The sequence below is a fragment of the Microtus oregoni genome, unplaced genomic scaffold, assembly GCF_018167655.1.
Source record: "Microtus oregoni isolate MIOR12 unplaced genomic scaffold, Mior012 000002F_ref0000024, whole genome shotgun sequence".
In the NCBI taxonomy this organism is placed as follows: Eukaryota; Metazoa; Chordata; class Mammalia; order Rodentia; family Cricetidae; genus Microtus; species Microtus oregoni.
The window spans coordinates 12,099,986-12,126,664 of record NW_024543061.1 but is presented as its reverse complement, the minus strand read 5'-3'; the positions used below and the strand labels follow the sequence as shown (position 1 = coordinate 12,126,664).

Here is a 26,679-nt window from a genome sequence, read left to right as displayed (position 1 = left end):
ATCCATCTTCTTCATATAAGAAACATCTCAACCTCAAAGATGACATCATCTCAGAATAAAGGGTTAGGAAAAATATACCAATCAAATGGACCTAAGAAACAAGCAGGTGTAGCCATCCTAATATCTAACAAAACAGACGTCAAGCTAAAAATCAGTGAAAAGAGACAAGGTCATTTCCTATTAGTCACAGGAAAAATCCATCAAGAGAAAATCTCAATACTTGCCAGGTGATGGTGGTGCACGCCTTTAATCCCAGCACTCGGGAGGCAGAGGCAGGCGGATCTCTGTGAGTTCGAGGCCAGCCTGGTCTACAAGAGCTATTGCCAGGACAGGCTCCAAAGCTACAGAGAAACCCTGTCTTGAAAAACTAAATAAAAAAAAGAAAAGAAAAGAAAAGAAAATCTCAATACTGAACATCTATGCCCCAAATACAAGGGCACTCCCATGTAAAAGAAACACTTCTAAAGCTTAAATCATACATTAAACCCCATACACTAATAGTGGGAGACTTCAACACTCCCCTCGCATCACTGGATGGGTCAGACAAAAAATTAACAAAGAAATAAGGAAACTAACAGATGCTATGACTCAAATGGACTTAAGAGACATCTGTAGACTATCCCATGCAAACATAAAAGAATATACTTTCTTCTCAGCACCTTATGGAACCTTCTCAAAAATTGACCACATACTCGGTAACAAAACAAACCTCAACAGATATAAAAAAATTGGAATAACCCAATGTACCTTACCAGATCACCATGGCTTAAAACTAGTTTTCAACAGCAATACTAATTCCAGAAAGCCCAGAAACATATGGAAATTAAAAAATGCTCACCTGAATCATCAAAGGGTCAACGAAGAAATAAAGGGAGAAATTAAAGACTTTCTAAAATTCAATGAAAATGACTACACAAAATACTCAAATTTATGGAACACAACAAAAGCACTGTTAAGAGAAAAGTTCATAGCACTAAATGCCAACATAAAGAAGCTGGGGGGAAAAAAAAGAAGCTGGAAAAATCCCACACTAGTGAATAAACAAAACATTTAAAAACTTTAGAACAAAAGAAGCAAACTCATCCAAGAGAACTAGACAGCAGGAAATAATCAAACTGAGAGCTGAAATCAACAAAATAGAAGCAAAGAAAACAATACAAAGAATCAATGAGACAAAAAGTTGGTTCTTTGAGAAAAATCAACAAAATAGACATACCTTTATTGAAACTAATCAAAAGGCAAAGAGAGAACATCTAAATTAACAAAATCAGAAATGAAAAGGGGGACACAACAACAGACACGGAGGAAATACAGAGAATCATCAGGTCATATTTCAAAAACCTATACTCCACAAAATTCATAAACTTAAAGGAAATGGACAACTTTCTGGATAAATATCACTTACCAAAATTAAATCAAGACCAGATAAGCAAATTAAACAGACTTATAAGCCAGGCGGTGGTGGCGCACGCCTTAAATCCCAGCACTCGGGAGGCAGAGGCAGGTGGATCTCTGTGAGTTCGAGACCAGAAACCACAGAGAAACCCTGTCTCGAAACCCCCCCCCCAAAAAAAAAAACCAAAAAAGAAAAAAAAAAACAGACTTATAATTGCTGAAGAAATAGAAACAGTCATCAAAAGTCTCCCAACCATAAAAAGCTCAGGACCAGATGGATTCAGCTCAGAATTCTACAAGATTTTCAAAGAAGAACGAATACCAATACTCCTCAAATTGTTCCACACAATATAAACAGAAGGAACATTGCCAAACTCTTTTTATGAGGCTACAATTACCCTGATACCCAAACCACAGAAAGACATTACTAAGAAAGAGAATTACAGACCAATCTCACTCATGAACATTGATGTAAAAATACTAAATAAAATACTGGCAAATTGAATACAAGAACACATCAGAACCATCATTCACCATGATCAAGTAGGCTTCATTCCAGAGATGCAGGGATGGTTCAACATACGAAAATCTGTCAATGTAATCCACCATATAAACAAACTGAAAAATAAAAACCACATGATCATCTAATTAGATGCCAAAAAAGCTTTTGACAAAATACAACATCCCTTCATGATAAAGGTCTTGGAGAGAGCAGGGATACAAGGAACATACCTAATCATAATAAAGGCAATATACAACAAGCCAATAGCCAACATCAAACTAAATGGAAACTCCCAGCGATTCCACTGAAATCAGGAACAAGACAAGGCTGTCCACTCTTTCCATATCTGTTCAATATAGTTCTTGAGGTTCTAGCTACAGTAATAAGACAATAAAAAGAGATCAAGGGGATACAAATCGGAAAAGAAGTCAAACTCTCACTATTTGCTGATGATATGATAGTTTACATAAGTGATCCCCAAAATTCTACCAAGGAACTTCTACAACTCACAAACACTTTCAGTAATGTAGCAGGATACAAAATCAACTCAAAAAAATCAGTATCCCTCAGATGATAAATGGGCTGAGAAAGAAATGAGAGAAATATCACCCTTTACAGTTGCCATAAATAGCATAAAATATCTCAGAGTGGAAGACTTGTATGACAAGAATTTTAAATCTTTGAAGAAAGAAATTAAAGAAGACACCAGAAAGTGGAAAGATCTCCCATGCTCTCGGGTAGGCAGAATTAACACAGTAAAAATGGCAATCTTACAAAAAAAAAAATAATCTACAAATTCAATGCAATGCCCATCAAAATCCCAGCAAAATTCTTCACAGAACTTGAAAGAATGGTACTCAACTTCAATGGAAAAGCAAAAAACCTAGGATAGCCAAAACAATCCTGTACAGTGAAAGAATTTCTGGAGGCATCACAATCCCTGACTTCAAACTTTACTACAGAGCTACAGAACTGAAAACAGTCTGGTATTGGGATAAAAACAGACAGGAGGACCAATTAAACTGAACTGAAGGCCTGGATATTAATACACACACTTCGAACAAGTGATTTTTTTTTTAATTTTTTAGTTTTTTGAGACAGGGTTTCTCTGTGGCTCTGGAGCCTGTCCTGGAACTAGCTCTATAGACCAGGCTGGTCTCGAACTCACAGAGATTCGCCTGCCTCTGCCTCCCGAGTGCTGGGATTAAAGGCATGCGCCACCATCGCCCGGCCGAATAACTGATTTTTGACAAAGAAGCAAAAAATATCAAATGGAAAAAAAGAAAGCATGTTTAACAAATGGTGCTGGCATAACTGGATATCAACATGTAGAAGAATGAAAATAGATCCATATCTATCACCATGTATTAAACTCAAGTCCAAATGGATCAATGACCACAACATAAAGCCAGCCACACTGAACCTTATAGAAAAGAAAGTGGGATGTATACTTGAATGCATTGTAACAGGAGACCACTTCCTAAATAACACCCCAGCAGCACAGACACTTTGAGAAACAATTAATAAATGGGATCTCCTGAAACTGAAAAGCTCTGTAAAGCGAAGGACATGGTCAACAAGACAAAACGACAGCCTACAGAATGGGAAAAGATCTTCACCAACCCCACATCAGACAGAGATATGATCTCCAAAATATACAAAGAACTCAAGAAACTGGTAATCAAAAGAAATAATCCAATAAAAAAAAATGAAGTACAGATCTAAACAGAGAACTCTCAACAGAGGAATCTAAAATGGCTGAAAGACACTTAAGGAAATGTTCAACATCCTTTTTCTTTAGAGAAATGCAAATCAAAACAACTCCGAGATTCCATCTTACACCTGTAATGGCCAAGATCAAAAACACTGATGACAACTTATGCTGGAGAGGTTGTGGGATAAAGGTAACACTTCTGCATTGTTGGTGGGAATGCAAGCTGGTATAGCCCATTTTGATGTCTGTGCAGCAATTTCTCAGAAAATTAGGAAACAACCTTCCTCAAGACCCAGTAATACGACTCTTGGGTATATATCCAAAGGATGCTCAATCGTGCCACAAGGACATGTGCTCAACTATGTTCATAGCAGCTTTGTTTGTCATAGCCAGAACCTGGAAACAACCTAAATGTCCCTCGATAAGGAAAATGAGGTACATTTACACAATGGAGTACTACACAGCAGAAAAAAATAACGACATCTTGAATTCTGCAGGCAAATGGACAGAGCCAGAAAACATCATTTTGAGTGAGGTAACCCAGACACAGAAAGACAATTATTACACATACTCACTCATAGGTAGTTTTTAATCATAAAACAAAGAAAACCAGCCTACAAATCAAAATCCCAGAGAACCTAGACAACAATGAGGACCCTAAAAGAGATGTACTTGGATCTAATCTACCTGGGAAGTATAAAAAGAGAAGATCTACTAAGTAAATTGGGAGCATGGGGACCTTGGGAGAGTGTTGAAGGGGAGTGGAGAGGCAGGGAGGGGAGCAGAGAAAAATGTTAAGCTCAATAAAAATCAATAATAAAAATACCCTGAAATTGCCTAAGCCTACTTAAGATGGAGTTATAAACTGTCAACTGCCAAAAGAAAAACCTCATTTTAAAAAAAGGCAAAAATAGATAAACACAGAAGCATTTTATATTGAGAAAAGTCATTGTGGGTCCCTTGAATATTATTCATACTAAGAAAAAGCATATTGAGAAAGCCGAAACCAAATCTCAGGCACTTAACAAGAGGCAAGAAATAACCTGATGACATAGGACAGATGCTACCACACTTTCTTTTCCAGGCTACCAAATGACACCATGTGGTGTATTGTCTGTATTCTGTCAATCATGTTTTAAATAAACGCTGATTGGCCAGACAGGAAGTATAGGCGGGAAAACCAGACAAGAAGTAGAAATGATGCAATGAGAACAGGAGAATTCTGGGAAGGAGGAAGCTGATTCCTCCCAGTACTACGCAGACCACCAAAGAAGCAACATGTGAGCTGCCCCTCTGAGAAAGGTATTGAGCCATGTGGCTAGCATAGATAAGACAATGGGTTAATATAAGTTACAAGAGCTTATATGTAGCCTGAGTTAATGGGCCAATCAGTTTTATAACTTACGGAGATCTCTGTGTGATTTTCTTTGGGGCTTGCCAGCTATGGGGTACCAGGTGGGACAGAAACCCCAACAAGCCGGCCCTCATGTTACAACCATGTTCACAGCAAAGCACCAGCCTTGAAGGAGACACATTATAAGTCTAACGGAGTTACCTTTCGTCTTTTAGCCAGATTTCATCCATCTTCTCTTGCCACTTCTCTGGCGGTGTTTCCAGCCAGGCATTGAAGTACCTCACAATGCCTGGGTGTTCCAGCTTAGCCAGGGCCTTGACTTCACGCATCACCTTCTCCCTTGCCAATTCCCTGAAACACAGACAATGGGATGGTTATTTGATGTCCAAAGGTGATTACCAGAGTATACAATAGAAGTCAGTGAATATAAAATCAAGAACATGACTTAGTCTTAGGTACATATTAAGTACTAAATTACAAACAAAACAAAAGTGGATTTTAGTGTTTTGTTTTGTTTTTTGGCCTTTCTGGAAATAATGGCTACAGACAAACCTACTTCCTCATGTAAATAAATTTTCTTAGCCAAATGAAAATGACTAGTGACTCTTAAATGTCTGTTGGTTCATGAGAGCAGAGAGTCATCTAGGAGATGCAAGTCACTGGACATGCAGTGAGGGATGATCTATGTAGATAGACAGACAGACCTGTCAACTGTCAGACAAAAAAAAAGGATGGAAGTTGAGCAGCAGCGTCCATCTCCCCGTGCTCCCCGACTGCAGCAGCAGCGTCCATCTCCCTGTGCTCCCCGACTGCAGCAGCAGCAGCGTCCATCTCCCCGTGCTCCCCGACTGCAGCAGCAGCAGCGTCCATCTCCCCGTGCTCCCCAACTGCAGCAGCGTCCATCTCCCCGTGCTCCCCAACTGCAGCAGCGTCCATCTCCCCGTGCTCCCCGACTGCAGCAGCAGCATCCATCTCCCCGTGCTCCCCGACTGCAGCAGCAGCAGCGTCCATCTCCCTGTGCTCCCCAACTGCAGCAGCGTCCATCTCCCCGTGCTCCCCGACTGCAGCAGCAGCGTCCATCTCCCTGTGCTCCCCGACTGCAGCAGCAGCAGCATCCATCTCCCCGTGCTCCCCGAGTGCAGCAGCGTCCATCTCCCCGACTGCAGCAGCAGCAGCGTCCATCTCCCTGTGCTCCCCGACTGCAGCAGCAGCAGCGTCCATCTCCCCGTGCTCCCCGACTGCAGCAGCGTCCATCTCCCTGTGCTCCCCGACTGCAGCAGCAGCAGCGTCCATCTCCCTGTGCTCCCCGACTGCAGCAGCAGCAGCGTCCATCTCCCCGTGCTCCCCGACTGCAGCAGCGTCCATCTCCCCGACTGCAGCAGCGTCCATCTCCCTGTGCTCCCCGACTGCAGCAGCAGCAGCGTCCATCTCCCTGTGCTCCCCAACTGCAGCAGCGTCCATCTCCCCGTGCTCCCCGACTGCAGCAGCGTCCATCTCCCCGACTGCAGCAGCAGCAGCGTCCATCTCCCCGTGCTCCCCAACTGCAGCAGCGTCCATCTCCCCGTGCTCCCCAACTGCAGCAGCGTCCATCTCCCCGACTGCAGCAGCAGCAGCGTCCATCTCCCCGTGCTCCCCGACTGCAGCAGCGTCCATCTCCCCGTGCTCCCCGACTGCAGCAGCGTCCATCTCCCTGTGCTCCTTGACTGAGGCAAAACAAACCCTCCCTTCTTAAGCTGCCTTGCCAGGCATTTGTTACAGCAGTGAGAAACAGGACCCTCCCACCTCAGCCTCCTGAGTACTGGGATTATAGGCATGCACCGCCAGGTCCAGGACAGCTCTTGTTTTAATAGTGGTAAGCCACAAGCTGTAGTTTGGATATGGAACATCCCTGGAGCCCTTGAAGGGGATCTGCTGAGTTCGAGTCTCCTCCTTTCTCCCTAGTCATGAGGTGAACTGTAAGCTGTTTTCTCCACCACATGTTCTCTCCCTTGCCACAGGCCAACTCATCATCAACTGATACCTCGGGAAGAACGATCCCAAACAAGCAGCTCTAAGGTGAATTATATGGTCTCTTGTTACGTTAGTGAAAAGCCAACTAATATAGTATAGCAAAAATATTCTGAAATGCTGTGACTACAGTTCTTACACTTGCCTGTGGGGAAATCTTAAGAATTCACATATATGTCTGTGTACGTATGTTGTGTGATGGCGGTAAGAGGAAGGCGCTGGGCACCCTCCCTTATCCCTCTCCATCATATTCCTGTTAAGGCAGGGTCTTTCTGAACCTCGAGCTTGCTTTTTCTTTTCTTTTCTTTTTTCTTTTCTTTTTCTTCTTCTTTCTTAAACCTAGGTTAGAAACCAGGAAGCCTCAAAACCCTCCTGTGTCCATCCCATTTGGCATTGGTGTTGCAGGTGTGTGCAGGATTCCCAGCTCTTTATTTGGGTGGTGGGATCTGAACTCTGTCTTCATGCTTATGCAGCAAGTGTGTCAACCTCCAAGTCATCTCTCTCAGTCTAAAGACCAGACTTTAAAACAATCTACAGAATCTACAGCTCACAGCTTTAAGACCACTGCGACTTGGCAGCATTCAGAACCACAAAGTTGGAAGAAGAAGATACATTGTAACTATGGAGCATAAGGAAGACATTTTGCCTATGAGATGAGCTCCAATTTACTAAATGCATCGTCCATTACCTATTGGGGAGACGGATCCTCTTGATAGCATAATTGCAATCATCTACTTTGTTTTTAGCTTCAAAGACAACTCCAAAGCCACCACGACCCAAGCACTGAATTGGCTCAAAATCTGTTAGATATCTTTAAAGAAATACATACAAAATTTTAAAAGTTTGAAGTAGTCTTAAATGTTATAATATTTCAGTATGAAACAGAAACACTTCAACATTGTATCATCATACATAAATGCGAGAACTCTGTAAACTCTCAGAATGTATTTCACAAAAAGCACAGCTTGAATTTTACTAGCAATATTCTAAGTTCACCTGTGTGCATAAATAAGCAAACATGCATACATACTTATAAATTCCACATGCATAAGTAATAAATGCCTTGCTTAGTTGGCCATCACTTGTCCTTACAGTAACTGTACCAGGGATCTGTTCGATACAGAACTTTCCATCAGCGATCACACTACCACCTTCTCCATTCTCTAAGCTTTTGTTTTCTTCAGCATTTCTGACTCTGTTAAAGATGCTCTTTCACGCTATTTCATTGCTTTTAAATTTTCTCTTAGGAAAGTTAATCTTATTACATTTAAGTACACTGTTAGCTGGAACTCTGAGTAGGGTGGCCTCACCAGTCAGGACACCCACCACAGTGTCCAGGGCAGCTCAGCTCCCCACTGTCAGTCACCTGTGCGTGTCACTGTCACCTGCAGCCTCCCTGTGGTGCCTCATGACAGTCCTCCTGCTCTGGCCTCCCTGTTTGAATTACTGCCATGAGCTACCACGACTGGCTCTCTTCAGTTTCTTGTCAGGTTCAGAGGGGAAAGTGTGTCTCATGATTGTATTTCTCACTCTAAAACCAGTTCACATTTGAGTTGTGTTCCCCACGCTGGAATTAATGTCATAAATTCTAAGCTGTGTATTCTGGGTACTGTAATGAGAACACAGAAGACGGGTCCGGCCTATGCTGTGCATCGTGCCCTCTCAGGCTCAGGCTTCTTGTTACTACCATGCGCTCTCCTGGATGGCTGCTTCTTTGCATTTAATGAAACCTCACCCTTCTTCGTTCTGATCTTGGCTATTTAACTGTTCCATTGCACTGTCCACATAGTGTACAGAATACTTTCTTTTGCAGTTACAATGAAGCTCATGTGTCTCAGCACGACTGCATCATGGGGACCATAAATGTGGGCAAAACATTTTTGTTTCTTTTTGTCTTTCTAGAATCTGGACACTAGCTGGCAAATCAAAGGTCTCTCAGATGTCTGTGGAGTTACTGTGAGGATTAATGCATCCCACAGATGGAGGCTCAGCTGTTCTGAGGAGTCGTTCTTATGAAGTAAGCTATGACTTGCACACACATGTTAATTTAGTAGCTGCCTCAGCTGTTCAGAGAACAGCTAAGGAGGAGACATAATCGATGCCAACCCTCCCTGGGCCAATTACCTTCACAGAGAAGGAAGAGCGATCATCTGAATTCCCAAAAATAGCGAGTCAAAGGCCTCACAGTACAAATCCGCCTCCTCAAATGCAAAAGTCCTCAACAGTTCCAGGACCAATGGTACCACCTTCCTAGCTTCTAAAAAGAGTGACATCTCATACGTGATGTAAGACATAACTAAGTCTCATTTTGCTAACATCTGGAGGATGGCAAAACTGGGATTTGAACTCACAGCTGAACACACCAGAGACTGTTTGTATGCATCATTTCCCAAGACACCTACCGGGACACGTAGCCTGAGTGTTTAACGTCGTTCCAGCTGCTGTCACTGGCATCAGCACTCGCAGAATCGTATTTATTTTCAGTCTGACACTGAGTTTCAGACTCCTTCCTTTGCTGAGAAAGTAGAAAGCAGTTACTTACTGTTAGTACAAAGCCGAACAGAAGTCAGCTGACCATCTTAGTTCAACAGGTAACATTGAAAAACAGCCCTGGGAAAATGAAAAGCATACACACAAGAAGAGCGATTCCCTTTACTGTATCTCAACAGGCTTAATTCCAATTGCCAGCCCTATTGTCAGTAAATGAATTTTTGTTCTTTACTCTTTTAAAAATATTTTATGTATATGCCTTCATGTATGTGATGCACCCTAATGTATATATGTGTGTAAGTGCCTACCATGGCCAGAAGAACATGTCAGATCCCCTAGAATACAATCACAGATGGCTGTGAGATGCGCTGTGGGTACTGGGGACTGAACCTGGGTCCTCTTCAAGAGAAGTGATCAAACCTCTGAGCCATCTCTCCACCCCTTGTAAATGCTTTTAAAAATATTCTGACTACAGGAAATTCAACTTGGCAATGTCTCTTTACCAACCTCAGAAGGACTTTCTAGAGAATATTAAATATTAGCAGAGGTAATCATGGCTCATCTATTCTATAACTAATTCTTGTCTTGCTAGGTGTTATGTAAGGGACTGGAGAGCTGGACAAGTGACTAACTTGTTCCAGAACATCATCTGTAAGCAGAGAGAAACAAGACAGTCCCTATTAAATGTATTAGCAAGGGGAAGAGGGTTTATTTATTATTAATTATGTAAATGTATTATGTCTGCATGTACGCCTGCATGCCAGAAGGAGGTAATCAGATCACGTTATAGATGGTTGTGAGCCACCATGTGGCTGGTTGCTGGGAAGTGAACTCAGGATCTCTGGAAGAGCAGCCAGTGAGTGCCCTTAACTTCTGAGCCATCTCTCCAGCCTGAGGGTGTTTCTGACATAACTCAGGAATCTAAGGACCCAGGTGTGGGGAAAGTTGAGTACAGAACAGGCAGGGCACGACTCACAGGGAACCCTTGCGTTTTTGAAGGACGAACTTATTCTATCAAAAACGTGAAGTCAGTTATTAGAGTTTTAATGTTAGGAAATGAGTTAAAATGGAGTAGGGATGGAGACTGGCTTGTAGACAGGAAGTGGACAAGAGGCATGAGCCCAGTTAGAGGATACTTCAGCGATCAGAAGATGAGCAAGTGATGGTTATCTGTACCGAGGAAATGAAAACTGACAATATTTAGGAAGAAGACCTTGACAGAACTGGTGACTGGTGCAGGAGAGAACAGAGAGCAGGTAAGAACAGTGTGGTCTGAGACAGAAAAAGCCAGCGAGACAGGCTGGGGATGGGATGGGATGGATGAGCACAGTGTGAGCTATGGCTCATCTGAGCTAATTGTATAGTTCTAACTAGACAGTTGCTCCAGAGAAATGATTTGGATCTGGGAGCAAACCAGGAAGTTGATGCAGGCCAACTGCTGTCAGTTCTGGTCAACATGGGCTTACAGGGTAAGCCCCTTTCTATAAAAACAAAAAACAAAAATAGAGAGAGGTAGGTGGGATTTGGGGGGGTCTCTAAGATGCTTGGTGCTAAGAAGAAGAGAACACGTGAGAAGACTGTGGAGCCCTGAGGTGCAGGGTGGGGCTGGGAGGAGCAGAGAAGGGTGAAGTCCTGAAGGATGCAGTAACTTCCACGAAGACTGGGAGGGCCTGGGTCAGGAAGTCAGACAAAAACAGTCAAAGAGAAGCATCCAACAGTGTCATCACAGAGGCTCAGCTGGGGGACAGGAAAACTGTCCACTGTGTCAACAAAGGATCCTCTAGAGCTCTGGTCAAGGTCAGCTTTGTTAGCAGCAGGAATGAAAGCCAGAGTGCAAAGGCCAGGGGACCAAGTGCAGACAAGGAAGCAGACATGGGGTGCAGCCATGCCTCGCACCACAGCCATTCAGGCCTCCACAGCACACGAACAACAGTGTGCTCTACACATATTATTATAATAACTGAAAGATACCTTATTTTTATATGTGTGTATGTGTGTGCATGACTCTCTGTCAGAATATGGAGAACAGAAGAGGCTGTCAGATCCCCTGTCATTGGAGTTACAGGCAGTTAAGAGCTGTCTGATGTGGGCACATAAGAGCAGCAAGTGCTCCTAACCACGGAACCACCACTCCAGCCCTCCTGTAACATGGAATAGAGTTAAAAACCAACTGTGGCTAGTATTCTTTATTATTGGGCTTTATCTATTTCAGATACCCAGACACTTAACACTGTGCTGTAAGCACATACTGTGTAAGACTGCAGCCTTGCAGTAGCAGGCTGTGTTATAATGTCTAGCATGCAACAGTCTTGGCCATTTAGAGTGGAAGTACACTCCAGGACCTTTTCACAGTAATAAAATTGCCTGGTGACACATTTCCCAGAACGTTACCTTCTTGGCTAAGTGATGGACGACTATATAAGCATAAGTGACCTGTGGTAAAATCAGAACACATTAACCTCTCCTACCGTGAGCTTTCTATACAGCAGATACTTTGAAGCACATCGGGTTGAAAGAGCATCTTACCCTGTGGGGCTGAGGATGGAAAAGCCTGCGCACGATAAAGGTTGTAGCTACGATGCAAAGCAATATCGTTGCAAATATTTCCTTCCACCAGTGCAGGAGGAGGACGGGGTCCTTCTTGCGGATGCTCTTGCCATAGTGTGGGCTCTCCAGGAATCTGACTGTGATCTGTGTGCTCCGTTTATTCCTCTCTCTCTTGTAATATGGCAGATAGTAACCATTGTCTGAGAAAGCAATCAAAAGGGTTTTCCTGTTAAGACAAGTATAATAGTCCTACCCACCTTTTTTTTCAAGGCAGGGTTTCTCTGTGTAGCCCTGACTGTCCTGAAACCCTTACAGTCTAGCTGTGAAGCTTGTACTGCTCACTGCCTCCCAAATTTATTTTTTTATTCTTCTATGTGTCAATCAGCTTACCTTCATCTGAATTCTATTAATTAATTTCAAGTAACTGAATGAGACGATTGTGTAACTTCCACTTAGGAGTGACGACACTTACCATATGGGTACTGGAGGATTGAAAGTGCCCCATTGCTGTATTCCTCATGGGAAAACTTATCATTACTTAGGCATTTGTCAAATTCATCAGACCCGACCAAGACGGGAGTCCTGGAAGGAGAATCTAAAAGGAATGCAAATGATTAATCACGTGACTTTAGTGGAAGGCTAGGCTCATTGGCTCACTTAGCTGATGTTCACCTACAGCTCAGTTCAAGAACGCAGGTCAAAGAGCCCAACACCTTTGCTGCTAAGACTCGAACAGTCTTACATAGAGGACAAGACCAGGGAGATGGCCCACACCTGCAGTGCAAGCTCAGGAGTTGGAGATGAACCGTGGCAACGCAGGTCATATCTCAAAACAACAGATGCAGAAAGTCATACAAAAAAAAAAAATCACTGAATCAGCAGGGCAGTTAACTGGGTAAAGGCATTTGCAATAGAAGCCTCAAACCTGAGTCTGATCTTGGAACCCATATGAAAGTGGAAGGAGCGAATTACTCCACAGCTGTCCTTAGACTGACTCACGTGCCCAGGGCATGCACTTCCCATAATAAAGTTAAACTAAAAGTTTTTTAAAAAGTAGTTCAAATACAACATTTACAATAAAAAACAAACAAAAGGTGTGGAAAAATAACTAAAGGATTATCCTGGTACTTCAATTAATTTATTCTTCACAAAAAAATGTGATAATCATGCAACTTTTTCACTTATTCTTTTTTTTTTTTTAGGACAGGGTGTTACGGCGTAGCCCTGGCTGTCCTCAGATTTGCTCTGTAAACTAGGCTGATCTCAAACTCAGAGATCTGCCTACCTCTGCATCACCACCACCTGGTATATACTTTTCTTTCTTTCTTTCTCTTTTTAAAAGCTATTATTGTTTGTTTTGGAGACAGGGGTCTTACTGTGTAGCCCTGATAGGCTGGAACTCACTGTGCAGACCAGGCTGGCCTCAAACTCAGAGCTTGAACTGCTTCTGCCCCTCAAGTGCTTGGATTAAAGGTGTGCTTGTTCTTTTCTTGAGATAGGGTCTCTTGTAACCCAGACTGACCTCAGACTCACTTGGCAGCTAAATAGGACCCTGAACTCCTCTGAACCTCCTGCTTCCACCTTCCAAATGCTGGGAGGTTGCAGGTGTGTGCTACCACACATGGCTTACCTAGACACTTCAGTGGTATTTGTAAAGTTTCTAGGTGACTTACGGATTAAGGGCTTCCATTTGATCGTCGGCAGAGGAATAATTGCATTTTCGCTATTGACAGACTCCAAGGCCTTTGGGCTTGTAGGGAACTTTTCTGAGACTCTGACGGACGACTGCAGGTAAAGCTGGCCTCTGTACATCCCTGGGTCAACCACAAAAACACATCAGCCATGAGACGGTGTTCTTAAAAGTTCACTCTGACTTACGGCACTTAGATGAATTCTACTTACTTCTTTGCCTACTACACAGTTCTTTCCAGAGAAGAAAGATGTTCAAAGCATTTACATATGACTCAACAAAAACCAAGATACATAAGGCCTCTACATTGTTAGGTTGTGGATGATCTTTCTGTACGCTGGGAAGATGTCTTTGCCAGGGCACCTTCTGATTGGTTTAATAAAGAGCTGAATGGCCAACAGTCAGGAGGGAGAGGATAGATGGAACTTCCAGGAGAAAGAACTCTGGGAGAAATATGAGGTGTAAGAGATTCGCCAGCCAGACACAGAGGAAATGGGATGGACAATGTAGAGGAGAGGTAATAAACCACATGCCAGAACATACAATAATATAAATGGGTTAATTTAAGTTTCAAAAGCTAGTTGGGAACAAGCCTAAGCTAGGACCAAGCTTTCATAGTTAATAAGAAGTCCTGTGTCATTATGTGGGAGCTGGCCATTTGAAGTTCGACTACACCGTTTTACAAATATGGCTACTATAAGGTCTCTATAATGTTGCTCACTAAATAAACAGACCTTTTCAATAACAGAAAACCATTCCAACGAAAATATTAAAACAAACCAAACAAACAAAACTCCCTGTGTTTCAAAGAGATGAAATGACTGTCTCTGTAAGGGAAGTTTATGCAAACAGCTGTAATTCCTGGGCCATGACTAGCAGATTGGCCAATTGCTATTGCAACACATGTGTTATTTTATTTTACAAAAAGGAGGGCATTCTTTACTTACATGAATATATTATTTAAATATATATTTGACTTATTCATGTTGCCAAAGACATTCAGGTTACAGTTTTTCATGGAGACTGGGTTGAGGTACGGGTGGCATATAGTTTATATGATTTTGTGACAACTTAAAACTCAAATTAGCCCAAACATATGCAAAAAACTTCAAAATGTATTTATATGACAAGCTCAGGAGTCCAGAAGCAAAGAAGAAACTTTGCTTCTGTTTCTCAGGAAAGTTATAAAGATGCCATGAAATAAGCAAACTACAGTCTGGAAGGGGACAGCAAACCTATACAGATGGGAGGGGAGGATTTTGTGTCTAATAGTAGAGCATTTCCACGCATTTCTAAACGTTAGTCTCAGAATACACTGTACTAATTAGACTGCAGACTGGACAGCTGGAAAGACTGCAGGAATACAAATCAACGCAGAGATGTTAGGGAAGGCTCAGCAACGAAGTGCTCCGGGCATCAGTGGACCGTTCACCAGCCACATCTACCCACCTAAGTACACGCTGTTCTCTGTGGCTCCTCGAGCAGCCTCTACAATGTCTTCGTCATCTCCCAAAACTTCTTCATTAGTCGTGTAACTTGTGTCATCAAACAGACTGATGGGGATGACTTTGCCATCCCTGACCAACCAGGCAGACGCGATCGGAGTGCAGAACTAGACAAGAGGGGAAAACATTCAGTAACTTAAGCGGTATGTAAGAGGTTCCAACTTTAAATGTTAGTTACTTATTTATTATTTCTTTCTGTATGTGTGGAGTGAGTACGCACATGCATGTGGAAACTAGATGTTGATGCTGGCTGTCTTCTTCAGTCGCTTTTATTTATTTATTCTTATTTTATGAATATGGGTGTTGTGAGTGCATGAATGTTTGTGCACCACATGCACGCGTGGGATCTGTGGTTGGATTTGGGCCAGAAGTGTTGGAGCTACTGCAAATGGAGTTATAGGCAGTTGTGAGTAGCCACATGGGTGCTAGAAATCTCACGTGTGTCCTCTGTAAGAGCAGCAACCGCTATTATCCACTGAGCCTTCTACTTCTCAGTTCCCTTATCTTACTTTGATACAGGGTCTCTCACCAACTCCAGCAACTAACTGTTTAGGCTAGGATGGCTGGTTAGCGAGCTCCAGTGAGCTCCATCCATCTGCCCCTTTTCTGCCTTCCCAGAGCTGGTTGTTGACCTGGATCCACTGGCCTGGCTTCTCATGTTGGTGCTAAGGATGTGAACGGGTTCTCACGCTTGAACCACCTCGCCAGCTCCACAAAATGTCTCTTAAAGTCACAGTTTTAAAGCAGAGAAGAGTTGAGGATCCAAAGTTACCTCCCTTAGCAAAGTGTTTGATCAAACAGGGACTGGGGGTCACAGTCACCGAGTCCGGGGTCTCAATACCTGATACTCCCATTCCAGGTGGCCTCCCTTCTTATTAAACGCAATGACCTTCCAATCAGCAACGGAGACCTTTATCACCGTGTCCAGCATGGAACCTTCCTGTTCTTCCACATCTGAAATAATTTTAGAGTCTTCTTTGTTTCCACTGGGTTTAAAGGTGCTCTCAATAAATCCGGCTCTAGTTTCCATGTCTGGAATATACCGAAGTTCAAAGTGGCCAACACTGAAATTCCACCTTAAATTTACAAAGGTGTGTTTTAGAATCTTATATTTAAACAAAGGGACCAAATAATACGCACTGTTTTTAGACTGAAGAAGAAAACAGAACAATTTTGTGTTGAGAGAAAAAGTCACCATAACTTTCTGGAAAGGCACGCAATGCTGATTTCCACCACAAGAGGGCATGAAAGAACCACGGCTGATCCTTTGTAAACAACCATTCTGAGGTTGTGGACTGGAACCACCTAAGGCCAGATGTTCTCTCAAAAATTAACATATCTCATAGAGCACAACAAAATAAACTTAAAATGAAGTAGCATGCAGCCTGACTTAATTTCTTAATCACCGGAGCACATTTCCTTCAAGTGCAATAAAACCAACAAACCAATATAAAGGGCAAGGTACATGCATCAATTTTAGATTCTAATGGAAAGATAACCTTGCTGAACAACTTCAACTTTTTCAGTCACCTAAACTCTACTGTCAGATCTCTATTAACCAAGATATGGTGGATCATTCAGTCTGTCCTAGGTGTCCATATTCTTATCCATAAAGCAGCAATGTTCCTCTACAGTTACGAAACAGGAAAGCTACTTAACTATTGACTTAACTATCATGTCACTTAAAAAGAAAATGGTCTAAACAAGAATTCTGAAGTTTAGTAATGCACACACATATGAATACATATATGTATAAGTACATACACATATATGTTCATGTCTAAGGAACGTGGAGCTTAGAAGACACACACTCTTAAGGAATCCAGAGTTTAGAACCCCACATCTTCCAGTTCTGGTAACTCACAAATCTGCTAAGCTGCACTTCTGCTCCCGGGTGGCTGAGCTCCCACTGAGCTCTCAGACTTAACAGTCTCAGCAGGATAAAGAACAGCAGGTAAATGCAAAGCTCTAGTCACAGGCCATAAAAACAGAAAGAAGAAATGCATTCTTAAATCAGGCTTGAAAAAACACATTTCAGGACAGACACCTGAATTCTATTTCATCAGATGACAAAATCTGCAAGTCTGGTTCAGCTTCACAGATTAATATGGGATCTAAAATAATTGGGTTTTTTTTGTTTTTTTTTTTTTAACTATACATACACTCAGACCTTAGTATATCAGGCTGAAAAAGTCTGGGCATGACAGAGGATCAGCATAGATAACAATTGAATCATATATTTAAGTGGAGAAATTACATAAGGGGTTCATTATTTGGAAAAAAAAAAGTATGACATCAAATGAACAGCTAGTAGTTTTAAAGAAAGCAGAGTAAATGATTCTTCTAAAACTAGGAGCTGGGACTGCAGCTCAGGGATGGAACATTGCCAAGCATGTGCAAAGAGCTGGGTTTGATTCTCTGCATTACAAAAATGAAGATAAGTAAAATAAAATAGGGCTAACGAGATAAACTATGAAACTACCCACTAGACACTCAAATAGTACCACACCTTGAAGCACACAATGTGAAGCCGCTTGATATCATATGTCAACATAAGCAATAAAACTAGCCTGCCTCCATCTTAGGCTCAAAAGCCATCTTATAGTAAAAACAAACTAGGTTCATTCCTGTTTATGATTAAATCTGTGTCTCAAGGATTGGGCTATCCCCTACCTGTAACCTCAACTATAAATGGTTCTGTAGTGCCTCTTCCAGGAAATGGCAACCATGTCTTTGTTTCTAACGTTTCTATATCCATCTTGCAACCCTACCTTTGTTTCAAAGTTGTTATGACTACCTTGTTATGATGACCTGTTGTTATGGCTACCTTGTTATTACCACTTTGCAATCATGTCTTTGTTTCAGGAGGTCATTATGACTAACTTGTTATGTTTATGTTCTGCTCCTGTAACCCCACCTATTTTGTACACCAAATCCACCATTTGGAAACCCCCTTACCCCTGAGCTATAAAAATCTTGTCTTTCTTAAGTCCAATGCAGACTTCTTGAACTCAACTTTAGGAGGAGACAGTCTGTATATACAAATAAAAAAGCTTGCTTTATTTAACTGCTTGCTTTAATTAATTGTGCCACGATGATTTGGGTTGGTGGTCTTTCTCCTCCCATCTTTGGGATTAACACAGGAAGGCATTTATTTCTCTTAAAAGTACTTTGTCCTTTTAGGTTAACAAATATTTCACAGAAACTCTACAAAGGAAAGTCTGTGAGAAATCTTGACTTTAAAGAAGTCTTCCTTCCAGACATCCCTCAGGGTTTCCCTGCATAGCTGGAACTCAGAGATCTACCTGTCTCTGTTGGGATTAAAGGTGTGTGCTACCATGCCCAGCTACCAAACTTATAAATAATGCCATTACTGATATTCTGATACCCACTTCTCACTGCCACTGCGCGGCCCAACAGCTCGCACGGTCTTCTGTGTGCGTTGCAGAAGTAAGATGTCTTCCTCTTCTTCCATATCATCGCTATCCCATCGGCGACACCCCAAGGCAGAACAGATATACCTCAGCTGAAAACACAGATATAAAACGAATCAAGGAAGCAACATACATGCACACCTCTATATAGCCCTGGCTGGCCTAGAACTTGCTCATGTAGATAAAGCTGGTTTTGAACTCACAGAGATCCACCTGCCCCTGCCTCATAGATACTGGGATTAAGGTGTGTGTCACTACGCCCTGAACAAGATCTTTTTCTGGTTTTTGTTTGTTTGTTTGTTTGTTTGTTTGTTTTGAGACAGGGTTTCTCCGTGTACTAGCCCTGGCTATTCTAGAACTTGCTTTGTAGTCTGGCCTTAAACTCAGAGATTGCCTGCCTCTGCCTCCCTAACACTGGGACTAAAGGCAATCACCACCATGTTTATAATTTTTAAAAGGTAATTTAAAAGAGCATAAAAAGTACTTAAGTAATGAGCATCAGTTAGATCACTAAATTCTGAAACGAGTATTTTAGAAACATGAAAGTTCCAACAGTATTTATTTCAGGGAGTGATTTTAGGATTTATGTAATTGGAGCCCTATTTTGGGGGAATTCCATGAATAACAAATGGTATCTTTGCAAAAATGTCATTACGAAAATTCCAGATGAGCTGAAAAAAAATCAATCAGTCTCAATATTTCCATCCAGCGTTATGTATACAGATTTGAAAAATCTGAACCTTTTCTAATACCTTTAGGCTTAAGAAAAAAGGAGGATCCTTAGTTTGACCCAAACTAAAATCCACACAAAAGGTTGAAGACATGCTGGAATCCCAGACTTTTGTAGCAGTACATCCAGCCAGAGGACCAGGTGACTGGGTCCCAACCCTGCTGTTTCACAGGAGAACCTCGCATAAAAGAAGACTGAAGACTAGAGCTACCGTGGCCAGCCTGGATAGCACGGACTCCTCAGCTCCACGCAGAAGCATGTCCAAGACGTGAGTGCCGGGCCCAGCACCTGGATGAGGAACTGCTGAGCTGTGGGGACCTAAAAAGTCACATCCTCATCCTTCCTTTTCTGAGTGTAAATCTACACAGAAAATGTTTATATACCCAGGGCTTAAGGTGGGTTGTAAAAATGATGGTTTAAATTAATTACTTCTAACGATGGATTTACCTTACATACCTGACCTCAGAGGCAGGCTGATTCTGAACTTATGCTAGAACTCTTGCTGGAGAGAATCTAGGTCATTAAAGACTCTGACATCAGTCTGATCCAAGGCAACTCTGACCTTGGAGCTTAGCTTTTTATTAAACCAATCACAGTGACATATCTTCACACAGTGTAAAGAAATAGTCCACAACAATCCTCAGGGGAAATTACAATAAAGCTCAACTGCCAACTGGAAATCTTGGTGAGTTCGAGGCCAGCCTGCTGTACACAGCAAGCTGTAGGCCAGTTAGCCTCTCAGTGAAACTCTGATTAAAAGCCCTGTTTCTTCCAACACCCCACACACATTGTCACTCACCTTTCCACTATATGCGCTGAGTCCATATGTAGTAAGAGATTTTCCTCCAACCAAAACGACATCGTCTCCAAACTTATATGACGACTCAAGAAGGGACTCCACAGTGAAAGGAACGGTCTCCATGCTCTCTCGGTCACGGTCCCACTGGAAGAGGTCTCCGTCCAGGGAAGGAATTATCATCTTATTCCCAAACACCTAAAACAAAAGCTGACTCTTAAAAGCCTCAAATCTGAAGAGTAGCAACTAAGGTCCAGGGTTCTGAGCAACACATAAAACACAATCTATCAACCAGAAGTAACGGGAAAGAACCGCCCATCACTTCACGGGCCTACAGTCTCCTGGCCTGACAGTCCAGTAAGGTTTTTTTTCTCAAACTCTGCTACAGGTCAAGAAAGTTTCATACTGACAAGTAAGTTGCCAAAAGAGAGCCTGGGGATCCAGTGAAGTTAAAAAAAAAAAAAGGGTGTGTGTGTGTGTGTTTATTTTTATAGGCATTAATATGGAATGGTATGATTTTCTAGTAGAACATGTATTATTTTTAAACCTATGTTCTTACAGTCCGATCAGGGGAACATAGGGTAAGAGATGCTAATCAACCAGGGTCCATTCTCCTCATTTACCTTCTCAAATCTGCTGAGTTGGATGGCTCATAACTAGGCCTCCTAAATGTTTTATATGTGCAGCCATCCTTCCTTCTTTAAACAAAATCTATTATTTTGTTTGTTTTTTGAGACAGGGTTTATCCTTGTAGCCCTGGCTGTCCTGGAACTCTCTTTGCAGACCGGGCTGGCCTCGTACTCTTGAGATCCACCTGCCTCTGTCTCCTGAAAGTGTTGGGATTAAAGGTGTTGGCCACCACACCCAGCTAAACAAAATCTTGATGAATGACCCAGAAAGGCAAGCAGACAAAAATCACTGCCATATGGAGCTTGAATTCTGGTGTCTAGGGACAAAAACGTCATAAGTAAATGATATATAGTATGTTGGTAACAGAGATCATTACGGGGAATGTAGAATTAAAGATAAAGGGCAGAGGAAAATGTGGGTTGAGTGAGAAGGAAATGTCAATAAAGAACTCATGGCAGATCCTGCTGGGAACGTTACTAACAGCAGGGCAAAGCTCTCAACATGAGATAGTGGACCATGTTGACATCTGGCGAACAAGCTTGCAAAAGTCTCTGGGTAGAAATGACCTGGTCACTAGTGAGGCACCAGGAAGAAAGTGGACAGGCTGGGGACAACAGTGGAGGCACAACTAGCAGGCACAAGACAAAGACTACTTAGCACTGAAGGAAGTGAGGAAGTTGTCAGAACAGTGGAAACTGGGAGGTTTCAGTGGTGGCTTCGCTGGACTGCGTGAGCAAAAGAAAGGAAATCGGGGCATGATCCACGGTCTCTGGCCACGAATGTCTTAGGAATTTTAGTACAGATTCTCATGGCATTCACCTGCTGGCACTAAAAATAAAATGTCACCAACTCCAATTAATGACACAATTCCTATCTCGATCAATCAGGCTTAAAACTTTGGGAAGAGAGAATATGAAAGAGTTACAGACAGCAAACAAACCCTTCAAACAAACGTCAGCCTCACTGCTTTAACACAGAATTCTCCTGGATGCCCTTGTTTCTGAAGCAGCAGGCTCGCTTTCAGTAGTTCTAGGTTGGCATTAACTCACTCTCTATGCTTCCCAAATCTCTGCCTTAAACTTTGGGGGTCTGGAAGACCGGTGGAGACACTGTCCTAATTCACTGCTTTCATACTGTAGTTCAGATCCTTACTGCATCTGACCTGAGCTATTATAATACACTTTCATTCAGACTAAGCTGATGTATCTTTTAGATTAATCACTCTGGCCCCATTAAGCTTGTTATGACAATATTGAAAAATCTTCAATGGCTCTTTACTATCTTCTTACTAAAGACCCTAAATCCTAAGGTCTTGAAGTACAGTAGAGGACATTCAAAGTCCCGTGTGACCTCTAGCAACCTTTCTGTCACTTTGTCTCTTTCCCTTTTCCCTGTGGTGGGCAGAAATCTGGCATGGTTACTTAACCAAACAATTACCAATCCTCTTACCACTCATCAGTTCATTGACAATGTGTTTCTTCTCCCCAGAACACCTTATACACCTGCCCACTAAAACCTTACCCGGCCTTCTACTTGGTATCACTGATCTGTTTCAAAATCTAAGAAAATACCGGCAGTGAACACTTACAGACAATTTTCCATCCTATAGATTGTGCTTTTTTTTTTTTTTTAAGCTGTTAGGGACTGAAGCAAAGGTCTCAGGCACCCAGGCAATGGGCTAGTGCCCTACTGTCCAGCTCCTCTGCTTTTATATCTGTTTTCTTCAGATTTATTCATTTTATGTGTTTTACCTGTGTGTGTGTGTGTGTGTGTGTATACCATGTATATTCAGTGGCATGGTGGTCAGAAGAGAGTATTGGACCCTTTGGAGCTGGAGTTACAGATGGTTTTGAGTTTCCATGGGGCACCAGAACCTGAACTCAGGCCTTTTGCAAGAGCAGTCAGTGATTTATTTATTTGTTTGTTTGTTTGTTTATTTATTTATTTTTGAGACAGAGTTTTACAGTATAGCCCTGGCTGTCCAGGTTGGCCTTGAACTCACAGAGACCCACCTGCCTCTGTTTCCCGAGTGCTGGGATCAAAGGCATACGCCATCACCACCTACAACAGCCAGTGCTCTTAACCACTGAGTTCTCTCTAGCTCCCTCTGTATCCACTTTTGCTGGGATAGGAGTGGAACCCGGGGCCTCCGACACAATAGGTGAGTGCTCTGCCACTGGACTGTGCTTCACTTCCTGTGGGAACTAAAGTTGAGACTCTATTATGTTCTCAAAACTGTTTACCAGGCATAGAATGTTTACAATTTGTCTGTACCGAGTGACTATTATAAAAGTAAATGCTACTAAAAAAAATAAAAAGAGGAATTCCTGAATTCAGACCAATAAAAAAAATAAGTACCAATGAAAAATAAAAACAGAAAGGTTGGAATTTGGAAACAATATCATTTTGTAATCATGAAAGTAAAGTTTAGATCAGATAAGAATTATCAATGTTAATTCTAGGCAGAAATTTTGACAAGGATATTTACATGGTTTTTCTGTTGTAGTTTTGAAACAGTTTTCATATTGTAGCCCAGGCTGGCCTCAAACTCAGAGCAACCCTTCTGCATGTTTTCCAAGTGCTGTGATTACCAGGCATGTGCCACCATAGCTAGCTAATACCCTACCTTTTAAATAAGCTCTCCAAAAATATTGGAATATGCCACCTGATATTACTTAGTTTAAAATTACTATTTATTCTCTGCTTCCTTGTATCTCTCTTAAACTTTATTTATTTTATGTGTATTGGCTTCTTGCCTGCGTTTGTATCTGTGCATTACCTGTGTGAATTACAGGCAGCTGTGAGCTGCCGAGAATTGAGCCCAGGTCCTCTAGAAGAGCACTCAGTGCTCTTAACCACTGAGCCATTTCTCCAGCCTTTTTCCTTATATTTCTTGATAACATCATATTGCATTTAAAACAATTAACTTTATATTTGTAGAATGTCTGACTTAAAGTTGTCATTAAAACAAATTTTTGCTGTGATAAAGATGCAACGCAATACAGTATGTAGATGCTATGCCATTTTAAGATACAAATTAAGTATTTACTGCTGTTTACCTTCCATCGTATGTTAGGAATTTGACATTCTACACAACAGAATGGAAGATTCAAATTACAGTAAATGCAAAGGGGTTGGGGTATCACTGGCACCAAAGGAAGAATCGCTGGGTCTGCCACCAGCAGTGAGCATCTCCTTTGGCATGTTTCTCCCACTAGCAACTCTTTTTCCTACAGTAGCAGCTGGTTCTTAGGGAATGAAAGCACGGGCTCCTAACCGCAAAAGGCAGCTGACAAACTAATGCGAACTGAAATTCAAGAACGACCTATGCATCTCCAAAGCAACAGAAAATTAATCTCCAGTTAAAACAAATGTTTTAAACAACCAAGATGGTTTGAGATGACTGACCACAGTGGTAACTCAGCAAACACAAACCTAAGACAGAGGAATTGGGATTCAGTATTGAGTCATTCTGTCACACTTCTGGATTATGATTTTAGAAGTTTATTTTTCAGTAGCTGCTCTTCTCTGATTGGCTGCTGATGAGTCATACTTGAGGCTGGTGACCTTTGCACCAATCTCTTCAAAGCCTTTCAGGCTGTGGATATGAAAGCAGATGGTGCTTTTCCTGGAGAGCCTGAGCAGATCTATATGCATGCAGTTCAGGTAGAGATGACATCACCCCTCACAATAGCATTACCTCATCCTCTAAGCAAAGGAATGAGTCACTCCGACAGTCAGCTCTGAACCTCTTGATAGAAAAAAATGTAGGTTGCGGTGCCGGCTGATGCCCCAGCACATTCCACCCATCTGTCACCGTGAGCAGCTATCTGTTCCGATCCGCCGCTCTGCAGATGAGGCTAATTATGGGACCTGCGTTTCCCTTTGGTCATTTAAAAAAGTATAAATTCTTGCTGTTTTGTATTTATTTCCTCTATTTGTTTTCCCCTGTTCGTAATCTTAAAACAAAAGATCTGTCACATTGGCTAGCAAGCTCAGAACAGATCTAGAGCCTTTTTCTATGCAATTACCAAGAATTAACAGCTGAGCAAAGTAATCTGACTTCTGTTACTGAACATAAAGCTAAGCGCACACAGGTACACGTGTAACCAGAACTGTTGTCTAAAAGACTACAGTGGAAATAAGAACTTTGATTGTCCCTGGGAAAAGGAACCTCAATTGAATAAGAGAAAAAAAAAACATTAAAATGAACACCAGAAAAAAAAAAAAATCCAGCTGCCTGGGACTGTTTCTTACTTAGTTCTTCCTTGCTTTCTATGTGGCCAAGTATTCAATGAGAACTTACTGTGAAATATTTCAACCATGAAATGCATCGAGGCCGATACAGCAGCCCACACGCATCGGTTTCCAGTAACTACTGGAGGTTCACATTTCCCAGACTGTCCCAAAGATAAACTTTACCATGAGGAATCCCACATTTTCACATCCTACCTGATTCCCCACACTCCAGTAAAAGCCTCTTTCATTCCTCTTTTTCTGAAATTTTTTAAAAATTATTTTCCATTTTACTCTACATATATGGGCATTTTACCTGAACATGTGTCTTGGTGGCTGATGACGTAGAAGAGGGCATTGGAACCCCTGGCCCCGGAGTTACAGACAGTTGTGTGGCACTAGGTGAGTGCTGGGGACTGAACCTAGACCCTCTGCAAGAGCAGCTCCTGAGCCCTCTCTAGCCCCATTGCTCCCTTTTTCGAGAAAGCATTCCATGTACTTTAGAAGGTCCCACAGTCAGAACTTTCCACATTCTTTAGCTTCTTCTTTTAACCTACGTACTTCCTGGAACATGTATATCTTAACTGGTGTTATTTCCTATAATGTTAGGAGTCTGTGAACTGTGCAAGCTGAGTCTTGCCCAATCAGTTTCATTAAGAAAAGTCTTATCATAAAGCAGTTATACATTTTTTAATTTGCATATCATCCGTGGTCACTCCTGAGCTCCACCTGCATTCACTACACTTACAGTAATCATCCTAACAGCAACAGAGGCCATGTGTTCCCCGTGCCTACGGTATTTACCATCTGGACCTTCACATAAAAAACGCAGTGACTCCTGGGTTATGCCATGATATAGGGGGAACAGCATTTGCATGCTCCACTTTTAGTAAAGTTGTTACCAACCAGTGAGTTCTAGGGAGTCAGCTAACTTTCCCCATTTAAAAACGACCCATCAGTTTTTCATTCTAGTACTGGCTGATGATTCTATTATTCATCTAAACAAAATAAAATAGTGATTTCTAATTCTATCGCTTATTCTGTACTTATCAGCTATTTTTTTTTTCTATAATGAATTTCCACTCGTCCTGCTTTGGAAGCCAGATGTGTATACACATCTAATTGTCAGTAAGTGACTGAGACATTAACCATCACCAAATCTCCAAAGTAGTATCCAGTAGTAATTCATGCACAGCGGGACTAAAAATTGAAGATGGCTCCTGGGACTTACTGCTGCCAGTCTGCTCTGGAACCCAAAAGGAAACACACTGACTGGGCAGTTACAGAAGTCAGGTTCCAGATGCAGGCTGGGAGAGAAAGAATGAAGAAGGAAAAGGTAAAGAGGAAGTGGGGTAAGGATGAAAACTATCACATGCTGTTTCAACAAGGAGGAACCAACAGAGAGAGCAATGGAAACAGCTGGAAAAGACCATTACCTTGGAGCACCTACCACAGGGAACACACTCCTGCCCACCCCCATCACGACAGGGGCATCTATAGCACTCTACAGTAACAACAAAGACTGGGAACTCATTATACTGGAAGGGGAAGACTGGTGGGCGGCACTCATCCAAAGCACCAAGCCGGACACTCTGCTTTACCGCACACCGCTTGCTTCATCTGAAGCCAGGGCTCACGACAGAATGTTC

The 26,679-nt window shown here is 42.1% G+C and overlaps 1 protein-coding gene across 1 annotated transcript in view; it reads right to left on the bottom strand.

The window, feature by feature from the left end:
* Eif2ak3 (eukaryotic translation initiation factor 2 alpha kinase 3) overlaps positions 1 to 26,679 on the bottom strand; it is a 69,020-nt gene that overhangs the window by 16,456 nt on the left and 25,885 nt on the right. The window contains exons 3-12 of the mRNA XM_041636932.1: positions 20,168 to 20,362; positions 18,597 to 18,730; positions 16,046 to 16,280; positions 15,149 to 15,311; positions 13,683 to 13,823; positions 12,482 to 12,604; positions 11,989 to 12,209; positions 9,375 to 9,487; positions 7,661 to 7,783; positions 5,167 to 5,316 (exon numbers count right to left, since the gene is read on the bottom strand). Of these exons, the coding sequence (XP_041492866.1) occupies positions 5,167 to 5,316; positions 7,661 to 7,783; positions 9,375 to 9,487; positions 11,989 to 12,209; positions 12,482 to 12,604; positions 13,683 to 13,823; positions 15,149 to 15,311; positions 16,046 to 16,280; positions 18,597 to 18,730; positions 20,168 to 20,362 (1,598 nt within the window). The remainder of the gene's footprint in view (positions 1 to 5,166; positions 5,317 to 7,660; positions 7,784 to 9,374; positions 9,488 to 11,988; positions 12,210 to 12,481; positions 12,605 to 13,682; positions 13,824 to 15,148; positions 15,312 to 16,045; positions 16,281 to 18,596; positions 18,731 to 20,167; positions 20,363 to 26,679) is intronic.